Source organism: Rhinolophus ferrumequinum, chromosome 18 (genome assembly GCF_004115265.2).
Source record: "Rhinolophus ferrumequinum isolate MPI-CBG mRhiFer1 chromosome 18, mRhiFer1_v1.p, whole genome shotgun sequence".
Lineage (NCBI taxonomy): Eukaryota > Metazoa > Chordata > Mammalia > Chiroptera > Rhinolophidae > Rhinolophus > Rhinolophus ferrumequinum.
The window spans coordinates 22,896,510-22,919,555 of NC_046301.1; the positions used below are offsets into that span (position 1 = coordinate 22,896,510).

Sequence of the window (23,046 nt, forward strand, 5' to 3'; positions counted from 1 at the left end):
TCAGCCATTCCTTCAAGAATCCCTGTTTTCTCTTAGTGGGAAATATAGCATTTATGAGGACTAATTTTGCTAATCTCTTCTACATGCCAGCCTCCCAAATGTTTGAAGCCAGTTATTTCTGTCCCATACACCTCCCAAAACATCCATCCCTAGATGAAATTCACCCAGTTCCTTACATAGTCTCCCTGTGACTTAGCATTGATTTCTACTCTTCTCTTTCATTTTCCATGTCCCACCTCAGCTGCTGTCTTCTATTCCAGTGGTTCCCAACCTGGCTATACATCACAATCACTGGGGGACTTCTTCCATATATAGATTCCCCCACTCACTTCATACTTACTGAATGAGACTCTCTGGGGTAGAACACAGGGCTGTTTTTGATTTTTTAAGTTCCCCAAGTGATATCAACCACTGCACGCTTTGATTTTTCAAGGCCTTATGGACCAGAATTGGATATAACATCAAAAGTGTGGTCTAGAGCTGTGACTTTTCTTATACTTGTACACTATAGTTCTTTCAATGTACTTAAATCAAAGTTAACATTTTTGGGGAGGTGGAGGCAATGACATAAACATTTTCACTCATGATGAATTTATAAAGAATTAGATACTCAGGATTTCTTCAAACATATTGTTAAGTCACATCTCCCCCATCTCCTTATGTTCCATTGGTCTTTCAGGTCTAAGTGTAAGGATTTACATTTGTTCCAATAAAACTTATATTGCTTGATTCAATCAAACCTTCAGTATGTCAAAGGTCTTATGGATCCTGAATGTATCATCCTAAGTATTTTTTACCCTTTCAACTTTCTGTCATTCACAGTTAAGCATGCTTTCAAGGTGCTCTCTTACATTGTCTTTTTTTTCCATTTTTTTTTTAAGTACTGAAAACATCAATCTCACAAACTTTTCTATGATTGTGTTAGTAGTCACATAACTACCATGTTTCCCCGAAAATAAGACATAGTCGGACAATCAGCTCTAATGCGTCTTTTGGAACAAAAATGAATAGAAGACCCGGTCTTAATAAGACCAGGTATGATAGAGATATGACATGATATGATATGATATGATATGATATGATATGATATTTGATATGAGGTATAATACCGGGTATTATATTAATTTTTCCTCCAAAAGATGCATTAGAGCTGATTGTCTGGTTAGGACTTATTTTTGGGGAAACACGGTATATGTGAAAGCTATTTGTCAAAACTCATAGAATCATACACAAAAAGAGTGAATTTTAATGTATATGAATTATACCTGGAAAAAAAAATCAGCCTTATATTCTAAATATTCACCTATATTTTTCTCCCAATTTCTACAAAACGTATTGCTATTCAACTAATGCAGTTTTCATAGATTTTCTATTTTTATTTATTTGAGGTCAATGCATTCTAGGGTTTGGTACCTTCCAAAAGCATCAGCATTTGATTTATCAGGCCAATCAATCCAACAAATGCACTGTCATCATTTTATCAGTTCCCACAACACAAAATTGAAGCAAAAGTGATGGAATGTGAAATAAGGAAAAAATAATATTAGAAAAATTACAATCCTTCACAGAACTGGGTTAAAAAAATTGAATTCTTGCCTAGAAGTGCAAGTTGGACAATTTTCTACCTATAAGCTTGACAAGGATTTTTTGAAAAATACTCTTCAGTGCTGGTGAAGATCTTGTGAAACACTCTCAGACAGTTTGGGTAAGAGGTTTAAGTGATATAACCTTCCTGGCCATTTGAAATTATCTAACAAGAACTTAAGCAATTATACCAAATTTTTAGCAGTAACCAGCCATCTCTAGTTGATGGAAGACAGGCTGTTATGTTTTTTCAATGCTTTGTATTTTCAAAAATATTTTCTCTTTCTTTCTTTTCTTTTCTTTTCTAATTAGTTTCAGATGTCCAAACCAATGCAATAGTTAGACATTTCACCTTTCACAAAGTGATAACTGCCCCCCCATCTATTGCCCCACTGACATCGTATGTTTTTATTACAATCCCATCGACTCTATTCCTTATGCTGTACTCCATATCCTGTGACTATCTATATATATTAAATTATAGATGACATACAATATTATTCAACTTCAGCTTCAGAAAAATATTCTTAAAAATTTCTTCAATGAGCCCATGTCAGTTTTATAATTAGGAAAAAAGCAATACATACTTATAAGAATACTGGTTCAAGGGGAGGGAGAGAAATAAACCACAAAAGGGAGGACATAGGGATAAACTAATTTTTTTGTACAGATTTACCTGTCATTGATAGGAATTATCAAAATAAAAATGTCTTCCAAGTAGTCAATAGTTTTATAAAGAATTTTTGTTCAGAGAATGACTATTTCCCTTCTAAATCTTCTCTGAATGACATAGAAGGCTCGAATATACACTAACTCTAAAAGGGACACTTGCATTGCCTCCAAACAGTATTTTACAAATGAGAAGCTTTACACAGAAGTATTAAATACTATAAATTCATACCTTGATGAACGATGCTCTGGTTTATTTTGTTCGTTGCAATCTGTAAAGAAAGAAGATGATTACATGTCAAAGTGCTCTTTAGAAGCCCTGGAAAGTTCTTAAACACTAGCTGCCGTACCATGAGATTTCACAAGGACTGTTCACAAGGTTGCTGTGTCTTCTCCTGCATAAAGTTCTTCATCAGAGTTGAGAGGTTTTGTCTGACAGAGAAGGTAGAAAGGATACAAAGAAGGACAGGCATATGGATTTTATGGTTAGTTAAAATAATCTACTTGGAAAAGATATCATTACATGCATTATTTCTTTCTCAGAGATATTTGCTGTTTTGAACACTTTCCTAAAACCAAAACAAAATTTAGCTAAGGAAAGAAAGAAAGGAAGCTGAAAAGCCACAAATTACTCAGCTCCAAAAAATCATTCCATGAATCATGGTTGGCAAAAGCTTCTAACAGGATGGGGAGGGGAAAAATGAGCAGTCAGCTACAGCAACATCTGCAAATACACTAAGACCCGTACTATCTCATCCTTAACCCTCCATCACCCAGAACATTCCAGAACATGGATCGCAATGTTTCAAAGATAATTAGGTCTCATGTGCTATACGGCAGTGGTTTCCAACCAGGGGTGATTTTGCAACCCCTCCCTCTGAGAACATTTGGCAATGTCTGCAGACATTTTTGGTTGTCACAACTGGGAAGGAAGGAGCTACTAGCATCTGGCAGGTACAGACCGGGGATGAAGCTCAACATTCTATAATAAAGAATTATCTCGCCAAAATGTCAACAGTGCTGAGGTTGAGAAGCCCTGTTATAGGGTGAGAAGAGAGAATGTGGCTGCTTCAAGTTTTCAAAAGTGCCTTTTTGGACTGCTGTGAAATGCTGTGAATCAACCTGAAGACTATTATATACAAGAGAAAGAAACGAAAAATGCAAAGGCTGTGTCTTTTTTGACTCTGAACTTTGTTTTTTTTTTTTTTCAGTAAATGCTTAAAAATAAATAAGACGAAGTAAATAGGTCACAGTGTTATGGAAAAAGTAACAAAAAGCAATGTGTACGCCACGATAAAATCCTACGCAATGACTCTTTTAAAAAAATAGTATGCAATGTTGTCAAAATATGGTTTTCTAATGTATCTTCTGAATTAACACTAACGTGACAGAATTTAATCCCAAAACAAAGATTAGACAGGAGTTCTTTTTTTTCCCTTTAATTGTATTGCTGGTGGAGCAGCATACAGATAATGAAAATACACTGTAAAACTTCTGGAAAGAATTATGAAAGGAAAGGAATCAGATTTACATAGTTAAATGTATAGATCAATTCTTTCTGAATGGGTTCATAATAAAAAAGAAATGTTTCTTAAACCAAAGAGTTAGTACACCTGAAGACACTGTTCTCTCAAAGACTAACGAGGAGGAGGATTAAAACATGTTTGTTTAGATAAAATGCTCTCCAAAGTGCACATTGGTAATATGTTTCTGGGTCCAATTTCTCTATACACTGACTTAGTTACTGCTGCTTTTAAAACTTTTGTGTTAATTTAACTTTGTTTTACTCTGCCATTAAATAAAAATATCATGGTTTTTCATTTGTTGAGTACTAAAAATTTAAAGTCACAGCAACACAATGCACATTTTTATCATTTTTTCAATCGTTCCTCTTCAGCTTATAGCTTGCTAGTTGTGCTACCAAAAGTAAAGTATAATGTTTCAAAGTACAGCTAGAAACTGGGTGCACATCAGCCATCCTCATATAACAAAGCAACGACTCTTACCTGTGGCTAAAGATGAACTCAAAGGCTGCCCGTAATACGATATGTTGTGGCTGTGATCCTAGTTTCCTATAGTTTATTTAGGCACGCAATCTGAACTCCCCCACTACTCTCCCTAGTGGCACAATACATAAGAGGAGGGGAGAAACAGAGTCACAATGCGTGTAAACAAGACTCAGCATCAGAGGACTTCCCTCCAGGGCCTGTTCTGATTGGCAGATGTGCTATGACCAGTCCGCACAGCTGGAATGCGGCCATGCAGGAAGCGAATGGCTCATAGTTTTCCTTCATTCTTGTTAAAACAGGGAACTTGACAGTCATTTTTATACTTTCTGTTGTGAGAAAATACAAATGCCGCCCTGCAGTACTTTTGTATTGAGCTAATAATTAAAATCCAAGAAAATAAGTTGATAATCTGTTGAAGGACATTTTAACCATTTCCTCCCAAATTCACTCAGTGTTATAAGTATTACATTTCTATGTAAATATGCATCCAGTATTTGTCACATGTTACTCCTAAGTACCACATATTTGATAATTTGAAGGTATGGGCAAATTATCCATTACCATATTCCCCTCCCTGCCACCTCGACATTAGGAAACAAACTAAAACACATGTTCTTCCTCTGATCTTTTTTTCTCAAAATACACAAATAATTGGGTTTCACATTTAAGCCATCTTTTAGCTTGAATACAACTAAATATGTAGTGTGTGTATGTTATATATCTGTGTAACTACACATGTTTTTATATATTAATTTTAAGCAAAGTAATTTTCGTGACAGTCAAGAATATTATGCAATTGTCAGGAAATACATTACTGGTAATGCTGAATTTCTGGCAAAATAATAAGTGATTATTATTTTGGTCCAAAAGCCAAGACTGAACAAAACATAACACTGAGAATAGATTCGAGACCTGGATCTTGCCAATAACAATAAAATATTTGGATAACATCCCCTGAAGAAAAACAAGAACAGATCTATATTAAAATGTTAATTTCATCTTATATATACAGTGCTATATTCATATGAATTTAATTTATTTCAAATCAAATACTCTTTGGCACATCCCCTCAAATTATTTTCAGTTTCTAATGTTTAAATAATTAGAAAAAAATATACTTGCAAAGGCTTCCTGAACTTTTACGTACTTAGAAACCATACAAATAACTTACTAGCCCAAAGTCTCAAAAAAGTTTTTAAAACTAAGAATGCCCTAACTCTAAAATGTAGTTGTCAAATGTTACACATTTACTGTGGATAATGAACTAACTCCAGGGGCCCAGCAAGCTGAGTATTATAATTTAGGTCACTCAAAGATCAGCAGTACATTCTCAATGTGCAAGTCAGCATGGCTGGATGGCTATTATCAAAGTCTGTTGGTTTCGTAGGTGTATTTCTCACACACACACACACACACACACACACACACACACACACACACACCAGGAGCATGAGAGCACTTGCATTCCCTGTCCCTACTCATCCATGTGTCCTGATTAATACAGCTAATTGAAGAAATGGAAAAAATATCCTGCAAGCAGAACAAAGGCAGAAAATAAGGTTGTGTGTGTGTAAACGTGGGGAGATATAAAGGAGGCAATGGGAGAACCAGTGGCACCTCAAAGGGCCTGAGAATCAGGAGAGTGGTAGGAAGCTACATTGGGTGGGTGGCTCTGAGAACTCCAGATTACCCCAATTTTCCTGCCACGATGACTTCTGGTTCTAAGTAATCTGCACATACATAATTCTAATGTTTATGTGTTCAGGTGGTATAGCACTTACGTAGAAAGGGGCTCCTGTTCTGGCAGGGAATGGCTAGACAGATTCTACTGGATGTGTAACCCACTCAGGGTGGTCCTGAATCTAATAATGTGACAAATACTTTGAAATGAAGATGACAAAAATGCAAATGTCATCTTTTGCTTTGATTAAAACTAAGAAGAATGGCCAACTTAGAACTTATTAGAATCTACTGTGATACGCAGGCTTTAAGGATTTGGCTTTGATCACTTAACTGACGAGAAAATCAAACCCCACTGGGTAGGAACTTACACTGCTAACTCAAGCTGGAAGTGAAAGGTTCCGAAATCATTCTTTGAAATGAGTGGGAAGATACCATCTATTGAAATGAATACAGACAGACAGACTGAGGATAGAGTAGGAAGTGGTACAAAGGAATCTGCTTGTATCTCACATTGGAGTACTAAAATCTCTCTTTGTAATGAGCATGGTCATACTCCCAAGCATTACTGTCAAATTCTCGCTTGAGCCATAAATATAGTATGTTATTTTTTTAAAAAAACTGATCAATTCTACATAAATGTTTTGTACCATTCAGTATTAACTAAAGGATCCACACATTCTGAAAAAGAATTCTTCGCGGCAACAAGATCATCACCTGGGAGAGGCTGAAGAGGGTAAAGAGGGTCAAATATATGGTGACGTTAGGGGACTAAATTTTGGGTGGTGAGCACACAATGCAACATACAGATGATGTATTAGATACAGTATTGCACACTTGCAACCTAATATAATCTTATTAACCAATGTCACCCCAGTAAATTTAATTTTCAAAAGCACAAAATTGGTTCTACTCAAATAGAACATGGATGGAATTTTCCATAGATCAGACGATCATTTTCACAGGTTTTTCTGAAATTTTCAAATGGTTCTTATATTTGGGCAGAGAAAATTGCAAATCTATTTCTACTCGAAAAGAAACTAGTGTTCATTCTACAATATTACTGACACCAAAAAATACCTACTCACCTCCCCTTTCTAATTCCATTTCGCCGCCCTTGGTCAGGTATTTCCAAACTGATTTTTAGTCACTTTTGACTAAAAATCACTGATTTTTAGTCACTAGTCAAAAGTGACTAAAAATCAGTGATTAGTATATTGCTCTTTTAAATGGCAGATTTTCAATAAACACATACTTCTTGTTGTTGTAAGGAAGTGAGAAAGTTACTATCGCTTGGTTTAAAACACCAAGAAATTAAAGATAATCTCTTAGAGTTATCACTGCAGGAGAGAAATGAGGACTATTATAGCGAAGTTGGCATGACCTCTGCCCGTGCTCGTGTGGGTAAGTGGAAAAGTCTGGTCTACAACTCTGTCAATACAGACACCTCCCATGCTGTAATTATCAAGTGCCTAAACTCATTGAAAGGTAGTCCCCGAACCACACAGGGAGGGAAATATTAGAGATGGAAGTGAAGTTTTTTCCATACAGGAGTTACATAACTCAACAAAGAAGAAGATTGTCTGTGGAATCCGTCTTCTCCTTCACATGCCCCCTGCATTTAGGTTCTAATCGGCACTTAACTGTTGTGTCTTGACTGGGTTTTCTGGTTCCTGCCTCCTCCCCTCCAATGCAGCCATATTGCCGGCCAGATAAATCCACGCCTCGGAAAAGTTACAAGTCACTACACGCCACAGATCCTGAGAGGATTACAGGAGATAATGACACCTTAGCACCTTGCCTGTGCACAGCAAGCTCCCCAAATATGTCGGCTTCCATTACGTCGTTAAAAGGCAGCTACTGACTAGTTGCCATGACAAGGACTGCACTGCAGTGATTGCACAGTTTACTTAACCTCTCTGAACCTCAGTTTTCTCATCTACAAAATGGGGAAAGAGTACTACCTTTACAGTTTTTGTGAGGATAAAGGAATTAAAGAATATAAAAGGCTTAGCTCAGTATCTGGAACATAAATTCTATGACTTTAATTCTGTTACTACTACTTTTTTGTTTTTTTTAGTAGTTGACAGTCAATGTTATTTTAGTTTCAGGTGTGCAGCATTAGTGGTTACACATTTATATAATTTATGAAGTGATCCCCCTAATAAGTCCAGTACACACCTGACATTCTAGCTTTTACAATATTATCGATTAGATTCCCAATACTGTACTTTACACTCTTGTGATTCTTTTATAACTACCAATTTGTACTTCTCAATCCCTTCACCTTTCTCATCCAGCCCCTCAACCCCCTCCCATGTAGTAACCATCAGTTTGTTCTCTGTATCTGAGTCTGCTTCTGTTTGTTTATTCTGTCCTTTAGATTCCACATATAAGTGAGATCATATGGTATTTGTCTTTCTCAGTCTGACTTATTTCACTTAGCATAATATCCTCTAGGTCCATCCATGTTGTTGCAAATGGTAAGATGTCATTCTTTTTTTATGGCAGAATAATATTCCATTGTATAAATGTACCACAATGAGATATCACCTTACCTGTCAGAATGGCTATCATCAGTGAATCAACAAACAACAGGTGTTGGAGAGGATGTGGAGAAAAGGGAACCCTTGTGCACTGTTGGTGGGATTGCAGGTTGGTGCAGCCACTGTGGAAAACAGTATGGAGGTACCTCAAAAAATTAAAAATAGAACTACTTTTGACCAGCTATTCCTCTCCTGGGTATTTATCAGGAGAAATTCAAAAGACTAATTTAAAAATATAGATGCATCCCTATATTCACTGCAGTGCTATTCACAATAGGCCAAAAAATGGAAACAAATGAAATGCCCATCAACAGACGACTGGATAAAGGAATTATTACCACTACTCTATCTTTAATACCTGGCTCAAGAACCACCTTCTTCATAAAACTGTCCCTAAGTCCTCTTTCTCTTCATCATCGTTGTATTAGTTTCTCACTGCTGCTATAACAAATTACCACAAACTTAATGGCTTAAAACAACGTAAATTTACTACCTTGCAGTTCTAGAGGGCAGAAGTCAAAATAGATCTCAATAGACTAAAATTAAGATGTTTTCAGGGCTACATTCCTTCTGTTCTGTGCCTTTTCCACCATCTCACGGTCACCTGCATTCCTTGCCTGTGGCTCCTTCTTCCAACAATGGAGCATCTTTAAATCTCTCTCTGACTCTGACCTCCTCTTCTGCCTCCCTGTTTCACTTTAAAGGATTCTTATGATTACATTGGGTCCCCAGGATAATCTAAAATAATCAGTTTATGTCAATGCCAGGTGATAAGCAACCTTAATTGCCCTTTGCCATGCAACATAACATAGTCACAGGTTTCGGGGATTAGGACCTAGACATCTTGGAGGGAGAAGCACTATTCTGCCTGCCACATCCTATCTGAACTCTCATACTACCTATGCCACTCACTTGACACTTAACACATGATAGTGTGCAGTGTGTGTCCCCTAATCTAATCAGTGTGTCTGATAAAGGCAGGACTCTGTTTGGGTCTCTGCTGCACAATCAGCCCTCTGTTGATAATGGTAAAATCCAAAGCCTTCCCATTCCCTTTTTTTCCTTACATCTTCTAGCTGGTTCATCGATATATCTGATATTGCTGAAAAACATGTCTTCCTAAGAATTCTCATACATATTTTACATATTTTTTTAAATTTAGTAGTAATTTGAGTCATCTTTGCCCTAAAACGATCTACATTGGGTCTAGATTCTGTCTCAAGGTAGCTCTCATCAAACCAAACCACACTTAGGAGGAAAAAACTACAGCACATTCGAACTGGAAAAAGAATCAGCTATTCAGTGATGGGCTGCTACTTCTTTTTAATAGTTCTTCTTTAAAATGGTTCAACTGCATCACTTTGATTGTTGAGTTTAACCAACTATCGAATCCAGCTTTTTATGATTTGGGTTTATTACGTTAGTAGTTTCAGAGGTGAAAATTCAGAGCCACCATCTATCTGCACTGCTCTTTTTCACTCCAACATGAATTTGGTAGAGCTTTTAGGAAGATGGACATTTCATCAGCTCCACTCGGGTCCTCGGAAGCAAAATAGTGAGGGGAGCAGAAATGGAAGCAGGCTTAGGAACAGGGTGCAATCAACCCTCCTTCGTGTTCCCATCCTCAAATTCCCTAACGGTTCTCTTATCCTAACAATTACTTCCATACCTCTTTTTGTTACAAAATCTCACTTTTTTCAGCACATGAAGCTTGTGATCTAAGGAAGTATAAAAAGACCTTCTACTTAAAAATAAATCTTATTCCTCCAACAGCCAAATGAAAACTATTGGGCCCATAATCAAAATATTAGGCCATTCCTAAAGGTTTTTCTAAAAGAGTCATAAATTTTACCTGTAATAAGATATGCTACAAGAAAGGTAACCTGAGAAAGTAACCCAATAACAGAATTGCTTTCCGTGTTTCCCAAATTATAATAATCTTTTGGATAGTCACAAAGCATATTAGTATCTTAAAGGCTCTGAGAAACTTTTCAGTTAAAAAAAATGTAACTTTGTTTAACAAACACAGCATTTCCCAAACTAATCTGAGGACAAAATACTTCTTACCAAATCAGACTTGCTATCTGGTACCTTGGCATGAACAATGTTATCACATCATCGCTGTCACTCCCCTGGGCAACCAAGGTCCCTTAGACAGAGCTTGGTGTTTGTCACCTCCTTGTCCCTCACCATGCCCGACATGTAGGTGGCACTGCTCTAATGAAATGGACTCCAACTGGTGCAGGCCAGGCACAGGATCCAAACACAAAGAGGCGTGAGAAGTAATGACAAATGAATCTCCCTTTCACTCCAATCAGGTCAAACCCTGATCTTTTAAGATTGTATGAAATGTGTCCTTTCTTTAATCCCAACGCTTACCTTTGATTTTGCACTGTTTCGGTTAATTTTTGCATTTTAGGATTACAAGTTTCCACAAAGGTGAGCACTTAGTGCCCAGGTATCTACGACAGGCTCATACCCGTAATGAGAAATCAATAAATATCTAAGTATGACAACTCAGGCGGAGATCAGGAGCACGAACTCTAGTTCAGATAGGCCTCGTTTTAAGTTCTTGCCTCACTATTTATTCCTGAATGACCTCAGCAAGACAATTTAACCCCTGTAAGCCTCAGTATCCATACCTGTAAAAGGGGATAACGGTAGTACCCATCTCATCAAGTTGAATGAGGATTAAATGACGACATGCATAGAAAGGATAACCAGGTTGCTGCCTACGATACGTGCTCAATCAATGTTCATTATGATGATGAGAATATCGGGGATACAAAATATGTGTCGAGTTCATAGTATTGTGAATACAATCTCCCTTGTCCAGTATGGAGTCTGCAATTCTGTACGATTGTTTTTCTTGCTTGGTACTGGTCAAGAGGACAGGGGTGTGCTCATAAATAATTCCCAAACGCTCCCTTACCCGATGGCTCCCGCCTCTTTCCTTTCCTAGCCCTATGAACCACGGGCTACTATGAAAAATTTTCCCATCGCAGCTTCTGACAGAAGTGATAAATAAGCCCTAAAAGTACGCAGCGGAAGGCAGACCGAGGCAGTTCCTGCAGGATGAAAGACTGTGCCAAGCAGCAATCAGCATCCCTCCATTCCTTAGAGCCCGTTCCTTGCAGTCCTTGCCCATTCCTACTCATCCTGGGGTATAAGCCCTTGCAGTCACTTGTGAGATTCAAGAACTCTAAATAATACGGATTTCCTGCGTAGGATCAATAAGTGGTGTGAAGAAAGAAACTAAATAGATTAAATATATTTTCCCTACTTATGAAAGTGCTGAAATCTGCCTCCTTATTTTAGAGACAGTATGGATTTCTTTCACAAGGACCCAGAAAACAAAGATTTAAATTGTTATTTCTGGTGACAAAGGATGGATAACAACGTATCTAATCATAGGTTGCTTTTTCTGTTGTTAGGGTAAAAATAAAGATAATTTTTTTCCCTTAAAGAGCAAATGGCCCATGCTTACTGTGTCCTCTTCCTTTATTTCTGATTAATTCACAGATATCGTAACAAAGTTTTACCTTGTACAGCCAACTCTGCAAAATGAGTAAATATCAGAAACCACTATCGCCAAGAGACTCTAGTATCTGCTGAAAAGCACAAAACAAAGGAAAAATCGTATTATTACAAATACTGGGCACCTCCACACTCTGATGTCAGAACGCTCGGCTATACAAACCTTTCCTACACGGCTGAGGATTTTTCTGATTTGAGTCTTCAAGCTGAGATTTTTATCCACAGTGGGGCAGTCTTGGTCTCTAATCTAGAGTGATGAAAACCTTTTTTTCTTTAAATCAAGAAAAGGTAAGGCTATATCCAGGTCTTGCCACATCCCCTTACCTAGGGACAGAAATGTATTCGCTGTACAACACATTGCTTCTTGCAAATTCAAGCCCACTCATCTTCTTCCTCTCCATTTTATTAATAAACTTCCTTCCATCTACAGAATCATCTTCAAAAAGCTACTGGAACAAAACAAGAATGCCCAACTGTCTCATTCTATTCTCCAGCTGTGTAGAATGCCTCTAAAGGAGGCGCTCAGTTCTAACGCTACACGGGATCTTTCGGTGAGAAGAGACCCAAGAACACCTGCCATTTCTGCTTGAAGCCTTATGTGATTTCTCACAGGGAGAAATGCTCCCCCCACCCTTCACCCCCCACACACAGTGCCTAGCAGCTACTGGCACTTACGGTATTTGACTCACGTTATAATTCTTTTTATCTATAATAGGTTTTACTGTTTCAACTATCACGAGTTCCATCAAGACAGGGTCTTGATGTATTTTGTAATGAATGCCTGGCATAGCACCTTACACACAGTAGGTACAACATAAATACCTGTCGTTGAATATAGTGGTATGGGTCCTCTCCAACACCTCTGCAAATTGGAAAGCCCCTGAGCTAATAAGCCTTTAGGTTGTTTGTGTTTCTTTTGAGGACAGCGGAATGGGAGGTGGGGAAGTTGTTATTAATTCATAGAGAAAGAGATTGGGCCTTACCATACAAGGCTTCAAATAATTTTGAGTTGGAGTGAAAGCATCTTGAAGTGCTACTTCAGAGTTGCGGAAGTAGTAAAAACATTATAGTTAAGTAATGAAACATACAGTGTAGGTGGAGGGTGTGGGTGAGGGGACAATGCAGTTACACAAAGAGCACAGGAGGACACACAAGGGATTCACTTCTGTGGCTCCAGGGTAACAGACGACAGCTGAGATTAATTCAAGACAGCTGAGATTAATTAATTAATATCAGCATAACCACAACAATATAGACAGCTACTATTCATTTACTATGTTAGAGGCATTCTTAATACATTCCCATTTAATCTTCACAGAAGTCCCATGATGCAAGTCTTTTCTATTGCATTAAAGAGAAAGAGAAGTCTCAGAGAAGCTAGTTAAATAAAAAGGGAGTATGAATTTTCAAGCCTGGTTGTGAAAAATCCCAAAGCCCCTCCTCTTTCCACACATGGGAAGGCTGGTGGTCCTGCTCATTTGATGAACTACAGGGTAAATGTGTAAGGATGTTGTTCACCACAAACCACACTTATATTTCAGTAGTAGACAGTGTGTCGCTTAAGAGACTGAATCCAGGGCCTCAAATTCTTTCCAACTGTTGGAGGATTTCTTCAGCTCCACAAAACATACAGACACCCTCTCATACATTCCTAAGAATACAGAAGATTTTGACTTGGGCGTCTTATGACGAGATATCTGAGCAGGGAGAATGGTTCCAATTCACTATCTAGTGCTATCAATAATCTTATGCCACTCATATATTAAATTTATGGGCTCAACAGAGTATGGATACAGGTACATAATAGGGACAATTCATTATAAACTTAACAGATTATAAGGCAAGTATGAATTTTGTTGGAATATTATTTGTTGTTACTTCCTATACCCTCAGAATACCATTTTAAAAAAAGAATAAATTGATCTGAAATTATTTATATTTGTATAGGATACCGATTGGGTGTTGATTTTCTTTTCAAATACAATTAGTCACCTTTTATTGCAATGCAAGTTCCATTCTTAATAATGATACTTAAAACACACAAATATTGGGTGACAAGGTGGAAGAACTAAAAGATATAGCAGCCACATACCAGAAATTGGCTCTAGGGCAGCTTATGTGTCACTTACAAACCAGACTCTCAGCTACCTTGGGTTTGCTCATCATTGCTATCTAAGATTCCCACACTACTCCACGCCTAGATTCATTAACACATGTTGAAATATGTTTGTTCGCATCCTTCATGGATTAACCCATGTACCACAGGCAATTAAAAAATAGGTCTGAGCAACAGGGTGATCATTTGGTCATGGGACACTTCCAGCAATAGAGAGATGAAATATAGGACCTATTCTACTTTATCAGAAACCAAAGTAAGGCATGTTGTGTGCTTTCTTTCCACACAGCCATGGATGAAACTCATGGAAGAGTGAGGTCTAGCTTGGCCATCCTCAGCGTGCTGTTTTGGGTCATTCTGATCTGGTCCAGAGAAAAAAGAGTCAAAGATAATGCTGACCGTCATTGAGGACTACAATTGGAAAACCACAAAATCTGCTTTCAATAAACTTACAATCTATGTTGAGGTGCAAGAGCGAACAATTTCTAACGCCTAGTGCGAGTACAAAAAGTGTACAAGAACCGTATCATTTTTGATCGGTATGTTGTAAGAATTACAAGAATCTGCAAAATCTTTAACAAAAATACTTGCACAAATTTCCAGACCTCTCTCAAATAACAATTTCACCCAAATTAATGTATTTCTGGGCCTCTCTTTATAGAATGAGTTAACTGCATTTTCAACTTTGCCTAGTTTTATCAGTCACTTGGACTGGTGTACTTGCCTTGCGGCAGGAATTAAACGTTCCTGCATCAGCTGGCATGCCAACTACTAGGACTTACAGGGATGCTAGTGAATAATCAAATGATGCATATTAAATAAGTGAATGCCCAGGAGCTACTGAAATATAGAATTATAAGGGAAGATTTAGTTTTGACTAAGAAATCTTCAAAGGCTTCCCAGAACAGAGAGCATTTGATTTGAGCATAACTTATGGTTGGTAAATTTGAGAAGTAAATATGGAATGAAGGGCATTTAAGTTTAGGAAAACCATATACTGTCCAAAAGTACGAAGGTGCAAAGAACTGAGGGAACATGTTGAACAATCCAGTTGTAGGTAGACCTCATGGTATAAGGACAATATATTGGGAGATGACAATACAAAATGAATTCAGGATTATCTGCGCAATTATGAATGTTATGCCTTAGCATTTGCACTTTTCTGTAGGCAATGGAGAAAGGGGAACTAACCTGCTGGGATGCAATGGGGTGAAGCGGTGGAGAATGAAAGCAGAGAGACCATTAACAACAGTGCAACAGGATAAAAAGACGGACATAAGAAAAGAGTAAGAGGAAATGAAGTGAGAGGGTTGAATGGAAACAGACAGGATTAGGAATGGACAGGATGTGTGGAGGGAGGAAGTAGGAATACCTGGTGCCTGATATAGGCTACCATTAACAGAGGTCAGGAACAAGACAAGATGAGGAAGAAAGATGAGAGAATGGGTGGGAATAGACTATGATTAGGATACATTAAGTTTGAGGCTTCTAAGTGAAAAATCACAGGGAAATGTTTAATTGACTCATTCAAAATGGCCGAATAAGGAGTTATTTATCCACCTCCTCCCTTTAAATGCAAAGACAATAAAATAAAAATTTGACTGGAACCATAACAACACTAAAAAAAATACCACACACAAAAAAACAAGGAAACAAACAAAGAAACCGACCAAGAATAAGAGTCATCAATAGATCAGACATCCTGAAAAAATTGAAAACAGGGACCAAGACATCAGAGGTTAAACATGAACTCTCCCTAGGTAGTTCCTTGTTAGTTGAAAAATAAAAAGTGGGCCCTTGGGCAACCATGGAGGACAGGTCATTAAAGAGCCGCATTCAGATGGTCAGCTCCAGCTCCTCAGCATTGCCCAGCGCCCCCTCGGCAACTAATCACGTCCAGCAGCCAGTCAAGGCTCCCCTTGAGCTAAAGGCAGAAAATTGCTATCCATGTAAAGCTGGTGACCTGCCTGGAAAGAGTCCCAGCAGGGGACTTTGGGCTTGAGAAGGAAAAAAGAGTAGACTTGAAGGGAATTTAGAATTGAAGGTAAATTCAAACCCAGAAATTGTTGGGAGACAGAGAGATTCCAGACACATCCCACCCCTAGAACAACAACTTCCGTACTTTGGCGATTTTGGTGGTCTGAGCTTGCCTTCCTTCTCCCTTCAGGAAAGCCCCCCCATTGGTATGCCCCATTAATACACCCATTGACATAGTTATATCATTCAGAGGAAAGCATTTTTACAGGAAAAAACTCACTACTTATTTGTATATCTGTCAATTTAGTCTGTTATTCATAAATATGTACCTACAACCAATGATAAACATTGAAGGAAAATTACTAGTATAGTAAAAAGAGAAAGACCAAAATGTAGCATCAGTTCTGGATCAAAGAGAAAGAGAATTTAGGGAATAGAAAAGAGTATTTAAGATATTCTAATTGGTATCCTTATAGATGAAAAAAGCATGTTACATCCATAAAAGAAGAAGAATCTGCCATGAAAAAGGAGTGACCTGAGAACAAGAAACAGTTCTTGGAAATTAAATATATGGTTGTTCATATGAAAGATTAAGCAGATAGGCTGAATAAAAGAACACAGCTGAAAACTGAACTTGTAATCTAAAAGATAAGTTGACAGACTTATTAAAGATCACAAAGAGATGGAAGATATAAAGATTAAAAGAGCAATGGAGAATAGCCTCAGGAAATCCACATCCATAAAATTAGCATTTCAGGAGGAGAGAATAAAGATAATAAAGGGGACAAGATGCTCAAAGAAATGACAGATGAAGAGATATGAACAAAATAAATAATCTACCTTGAGAACTTAGTACACAAATGCCCAAAAGTAGATTTTAGAAACATACTCTAAAAACCTGTTAGGGTAAAATCTCTCAAGGAGAAGGATGGACAAAGGAAAGGCAAAAAGAAAAGGTGTCATGTATCTGTCTGCTCTATTACAATATTGATAGAGAGGGATTGCTGGTGGAGACTTGATAAGCCCAAAAGAACTGTTGGAAAAAGAAAACTGAAAATCAGGAGAAAAATGAGATAGACATCATAAGAATAAGGGGGAAAGTCTGTGAAAGTTGTTTTCATGAGGCATCAATAAGGAGAAGATTCTGCAACATGAGGCTTAACTTCGCAGGCACTCTCACCATTGACCAGATGTTACCAAAGCATGAGCAATATGACTTTTATATATTCAACTTTATGAAGCTGCTAAGAATCCACAATGAAATACTATTTGACACCCACTAGAAAGCAATAATCAAAAAGGCAGATAATAACAAGTGTTGAAAAGGAAGTGGAGAAAATGGAACCCTCATACACTGCTGGTGGGAATGTAAAATGATGCAGCTACTTTGAAAAACAGCCCGAGAGTTCCTCAAAAGGTCAAATACAAAAAGGTACCTATGACCTAGAAAATCCACTCCTAGGTGGATTTATTTCCCAAGGAAAATAAAAACCCATGTCCACACAAAAACTTGTACACAAATGTTCGTAACAGCATTATTCATAATAGCCAAAAAGTAGAAACACGCAAAGATCCATCAATTGATTAATAGATAAATAAAATGTGGTATACTTGTAGTCATACAATGGAATATTATTCAGCAATAAAAAGGAATGAAGTACCGGTCCATACCACACACAGATGAACCTTGAAAACATTATGTAAATAAAAGTAGCCAGTCACAAAGAGACCACATATTGAATGATTCCATTTTATGTGGAATGTCCAGAATAGACAAATCTATGAAAAGATAGAAAGTACATTAGTAGTTGCCTGGGGCTGGGAAAGAATCAAGGGTGAGAGTTAAAAGGTTTAGGGTTTCTTGGGGTGATGAAAATGTTCCAAAATTGATTATGGCGATGGTTGCACAACTCTGTGAATACACAAAAACCCTCACTGAATTATATACTTTAAATAGGTGAATTGTATGCTATGTGAATGATACCTAATAAAGCTTTTACCAAAAAAGTTGCTAAGAATAAGAGCCCCGATTAAATGAGTGAATGGCTGACGTTTTCATTTGAATAATCATGTAAGTATAGGACTACATAAATGGGAACTCTGAAATATATATATTTTGGTATAATATTCAACTTTTAAAAGTTCAGATTTCAATTTAACAAAATTCTAGAAGTGGATCCCTGGTTCTTTAAGAAAAAAACATGTATGAATTTCACCTAGTGGCCGGGCCAATCACATCTATGCCAGAGTGAAAAGTAACGGTAATAATCAGGGCTGTGTTTACTGACTTCCATTCTGAATGCCATGTGCGTCAACTCTAATCCTCACATTCCTGCAATTATTCCCATTTTAAAAGGTGGAAACTGAAGTTTCCAGAAGGGAAGTAACTTGCCCAAGGTCACAAGACCAGCAAAGGGTAGATCTGGGACTGGAACACAGCTTGGTCTAACTTCGATCTCATGTTCACGATGGCTTGCCACAACAGCATATTCCTGCCATATTTTTTAAAATAAATAGTGAAAGAAAGTAAAACTATTAACAAGTCAGAGTTTTGCTTTTAGGGGGAAAACCTGCAATAAAATAGAAAGGGGAAGGTGTATTTAGAAGGATTGGTTTTCTATGACTTTACATGGTTCTTTACACCCTTGGGTGACAGTTGATTGGGAAATTAATGACAACATTCTAAGACAGAAAAGCTCTGGTATAAGGGCTTCAATACTACAGAGGGTTGTGTTTAACTAGAGCTATAAGATTCTCAATCTCTAAATATGATACATGGGAAATAAGATAAATGATCTTTCAAAAAAAGCTGTAGGAAAGTCTCCCAAGTGTAAAGAAGAAGCTGAACAGAGACTGGTATTACACCATTGATAGTCCAACTAACTAAGCTGTAGAAATCAAGAGGGAAAGCAGAATAAGCAGAAGAAATTTCCTAATAATAATTCCAGGTTGACAGACACACTGATAATTCCAGGGGAGTAATTCTGACTATTAGACAAGCTGTAAAAAGATTTAGAAATGATAGAATATCTCCAAATTTCTCTTCCATTTCCCCAGAAACAAACAGCATTGTAAAGAGGAAAGATCTCTCGTTATCTCTCCTCAATCTTTATGATGCCAATCAACTAAGAGGACATAAAACTGCAATCAAGAACTTGAATACTTCCTGAGTAATCTGTGTCCAAATATTTATAAGAAAAATCACTGAATATCTAAGTTAAGAGAGTACTCTATAACAATCAAATAAAAAGTTCAATAAACAGCAAATACAAATATAAGCCTTTATACTATAAAAGGGGAAAATAAATGGGAGGAAGGAAAAAGAAATATCTCTTGCTTTCTATTTCCCTCCATAAATACCATTAAGATGTGGGAGTCAAAGTGTATAAGCTGATGTCATGGACCCCAAAACAAACACGGGGGTCAAGACATCCTCTGGTAAGGACGTCACAGACATGAAGTTCCTAATTCCTTTAAGTGTTCATATTATGTTGCCTACTGGTAGAAATTAAGTCATATGAAGAGACTTACTGCACTGTTGTTTACGATAGCAAAATCCAAATGGCTAACAACAGGGGAATGACAAATGTTGACACATTTATAATTTTTAATGAACTATGCAGTTATTATCATATTCAACATTTATTGAGTGTCAAGCACTTACCTAAGTGCTTTACTCACTGGGCCTTCACCCAATGAAGTAAGATCTCTTATTTACTGGCCCAATTTTACTGATGAGAAAACAAAGAAGTTCAGTTACTTTGCGAAAGTCACAGAGTTAGGAAGTGATGGTACTAAGATTCCAAACCAGTCCAGCTCCAGAGCCCAAACTATGCAGCACTATAATAATTGCTGTTTTGGGTGTTACTTTTCAAACGAGATACTGGTTTCTATTTTATAATTTTTCTTTCAAGGAATTTTTGCTTCAATATTCACAAGCACAATCAATCTCTGGTTTCCTTTTAGGAGAAATATCTTTTCCATGTTTCAATATCAATGTTATTTTCCCTTCGTAAAAAGGAATTTGGAAAATTACCTTCGTTGTCTATCTTCTGAAACAGTTTAAAATAACATTGGGATGGATGATTTGTTTCTTAAAGTTATGGTAGAATGTCCTGATAAGCCAGGAGAGGGGAGGGAGGTAGCTTTTTAACAATTGTGTCTATTTCATCAATAATAAATGTTCTTTTAGCTTTTCTGTCTTCTAGAATCACCTATGGTCATATATTTTCCATTTCATTAAAAAAAAAAGTTTAGCAGCTTTATTGAGGTATAACTTAACTTACATGCCATAAAATTTACCTGTGTGAAGCGCACAATTCAGTGATTTTTACTAAATGTACAGAGTTGTGCAATCATCATCACCATCATTTTAGACATTACCATCACCTTAAAAATCTCCCTTATGCCCATCTGGAATCAACACCTGCCGTTATCTCCAGCCCCTCCATTGTTTAAACAGGACAACTCTGTAACCCTTAATGCATATGAACAGATACACTCATTAAATATGGGTTAAATAAAATAGTAGTCGAATCTTGGATATATTGCATATAACATGACTAGATTATAATGCACAAGTGGTATAATTTTCTTATAGCTTATTAAAGCTACCTGGTACTTATGGAAAAAACAGTATGATTATGCTCATTTTCCTACGTTCACTACTGTGAGACTTTCATAAACATGTATTCTTAATCGCCCTAATGGCAGAAAACAATAGGAAGCAAATACTAAAATATGGTCATAATAACCCCCTGCGCCTCCAGACATAACACAAATTGTCATTTTTTTAGTTACTTCATGTAAAACATATTTTCTTACTATAAGATCGTTTTAAAAGATTTTCTTTTTCTTAATTTATTTTCTAAATCTTTCCAATGAGAGTCTAGAAAGTCTAGCTATTTATGAATTGGACCAAGTGTTTCATGTGTAATGTTCAGGAATTTAGTGCTCAGAATTAAGCCCAGCTGACTACAAGTCCAGGCAATATATTTTTAGTTAGCATTGAAGAAAAATTTCTCTCATTAGGAAGCATTAGTGTCATTTGATTTCTGATTCTTGCTTCAAAGTTTTCCCCATACAACAGGGAACATTAAGTACAAGATTAACAACAAAATATTTTTACATGTTCAAACATGCATAATCCAGTCAGTAACATAGTTAGATCTAAGATTAGGAAAAATTGCTTTGAGCATTGAAAATTTCTTGCAATGATAAAGGTCAAACACTTTTGGAGAATGGAAAGAGCATTGACTTTGGAACTATAAACATGTCCCAACCCTTCTTTCCTCTTTCTCTGGCTCCTCCCTGCAAAGCAGCCCCCACCCCCATGAAAACAAAACAAAACAAAATGTAAACAAAAGACTTCAGTGAAAACTTACTGCCAAGATTTTCTTAAAGTGAATTTATACTGGTATAAATTTTTTTTTTTTCATTCAGGAACTAAAGTTACTAAATTAAGTTGCTTCCTTGTCAACTTAATATCCTCGTTGGCCATCTGTTACTTTTCTATCCTCTCAAAGACATAAACATCTAAGAGTGTATTACAAGACTGTTTTGAGTTTTAAACAGATGCATCCTTACATGAAAGTCTGACTATAAAGTACTCAAGGGTATTTAAGTCTTGTGCAAACAAGTATGAATTCACAATAAAGGAATCCAAAACATATATATCCTCATACATAGTCAGAGTCTGTATATGCCCTTTGTCCTAGGTCTATATTCATTATATCCATAAAATTTAAAACTATCTTCTTAGTTAAATAAAAAAAAGTTTTACTTAGCTCTTCTAGGATCATACCTAAGACTTGTTTTCAAATGTTTCTCTGAAAAAAAGTATTGCAAAGTTATCAAGTCATCAATAATAAATATGAATTTTAACTGGAAGGAAACCATAAATGTAGTAAGATCCTATATAGAATAAGCATGAGAAAATGAAACAGCAGTACTAAATCTGTACTATTACATTTAAATATGTACTATTACAGGTCTCTCCAAAAAAGGCCACAGTTTAAAGATCTGAAAACCTGTTAGTGGTGTAAAATCTGAAATCTATACCTTATAAAGCTTTATCAGAGAACTTGAAATCTTTGCAAACTTGCTGTAAAACAAATATAGATTTGGAAATAGTATCAGGAACAGAAAAAGAGAAATCAGGTCTGTCCTTTTATTTTGATGACCTCCATTACGCTCCAGCCCGGACTCTAATCACTTTCCTCTTTAACTAAGGAATTACTTAAGGCCCTCTCTGTTTCAGCTACGTCTTAAAATTTGGAGAAGCATTAATATTTACCCTCTGCATAGGAATAAGAATGAAATATCTTCCTGTTTTTCTTATTCCCCAATTTCAGTTATCCACCCCCAAATTAATGCAGTATTGTTTGTTTAAAACCCTTTCTCCTCAATAGTCCTATCAGAGTGGCTAAACTTGGGTGGGGGGGTGGGGGGTGGAAAGATAAATAACCAGTATGAATATGGAGGTGGGAAGAGGGATGTTCTCAATCTCTATAAATTGGTACCATCTTTGTGGAGGATGATTTGGCAACAGAGATCAGACTTCAAAACACAAAGTCTTTTCTTTAGTAACTCCATGTCAGAGCAATTCATGGCAAAGCAACTGCACAAATACATGTGAAGAGTGATAAATAATATTTATATTCTTTAGTATATTCTATAGTATAATCTATTATAGCAAAAAATAAAGAAAAACTAAGTGTCCATCAACATGGACATGACTTTCAAGTTAGGCTCTACTTCTCTGTATTGGGTACTGCTAGGCGGCTGTTCGTCAGGTTGGTATACACTGGCACGGAGGGCTCCAAGTGGAAAATCTTAAGCTGCACACAGAATACTTCCACTTTTTCCTGTGATGTAAACACACACACACACACATACACACACGCACACAAATATATGTATATGGATC

General features: G+C 36.8%; 1 protein-coding gene across 6 annotated transcripts in view; it reads right to left on the reverse strand.

Moving 5' to 3' along the window:
- The window catches only part of SH3D19 (SH3 domain containing 19), a 139,497-nt gene that overhangs the window by 74,110 nt on the left and 42,341 nt on the right, over positions 1-23,046 (reverse strand). For 4 of the 6 annotated variants that reach the window (XM_033133715.1, XM_033133718.1, XM_033133717.1 and 1 more), the window contains one exon: positions 2,486-2,525. In XM_033133715.1, the coding sequence (XP_032989606.1) occupies positions 2,486-2,525 (40 nt within the window). Of the gene's footprint in view, positions 1-2,485; positions 2,526-2,603; positions 2,686-4,259; positions 4,387-23,046 lie in introns of those variants that run through there. The other 2 variants (XM_033133720.1, XM_033133721.1) reach the window with 2 other exon arrangements.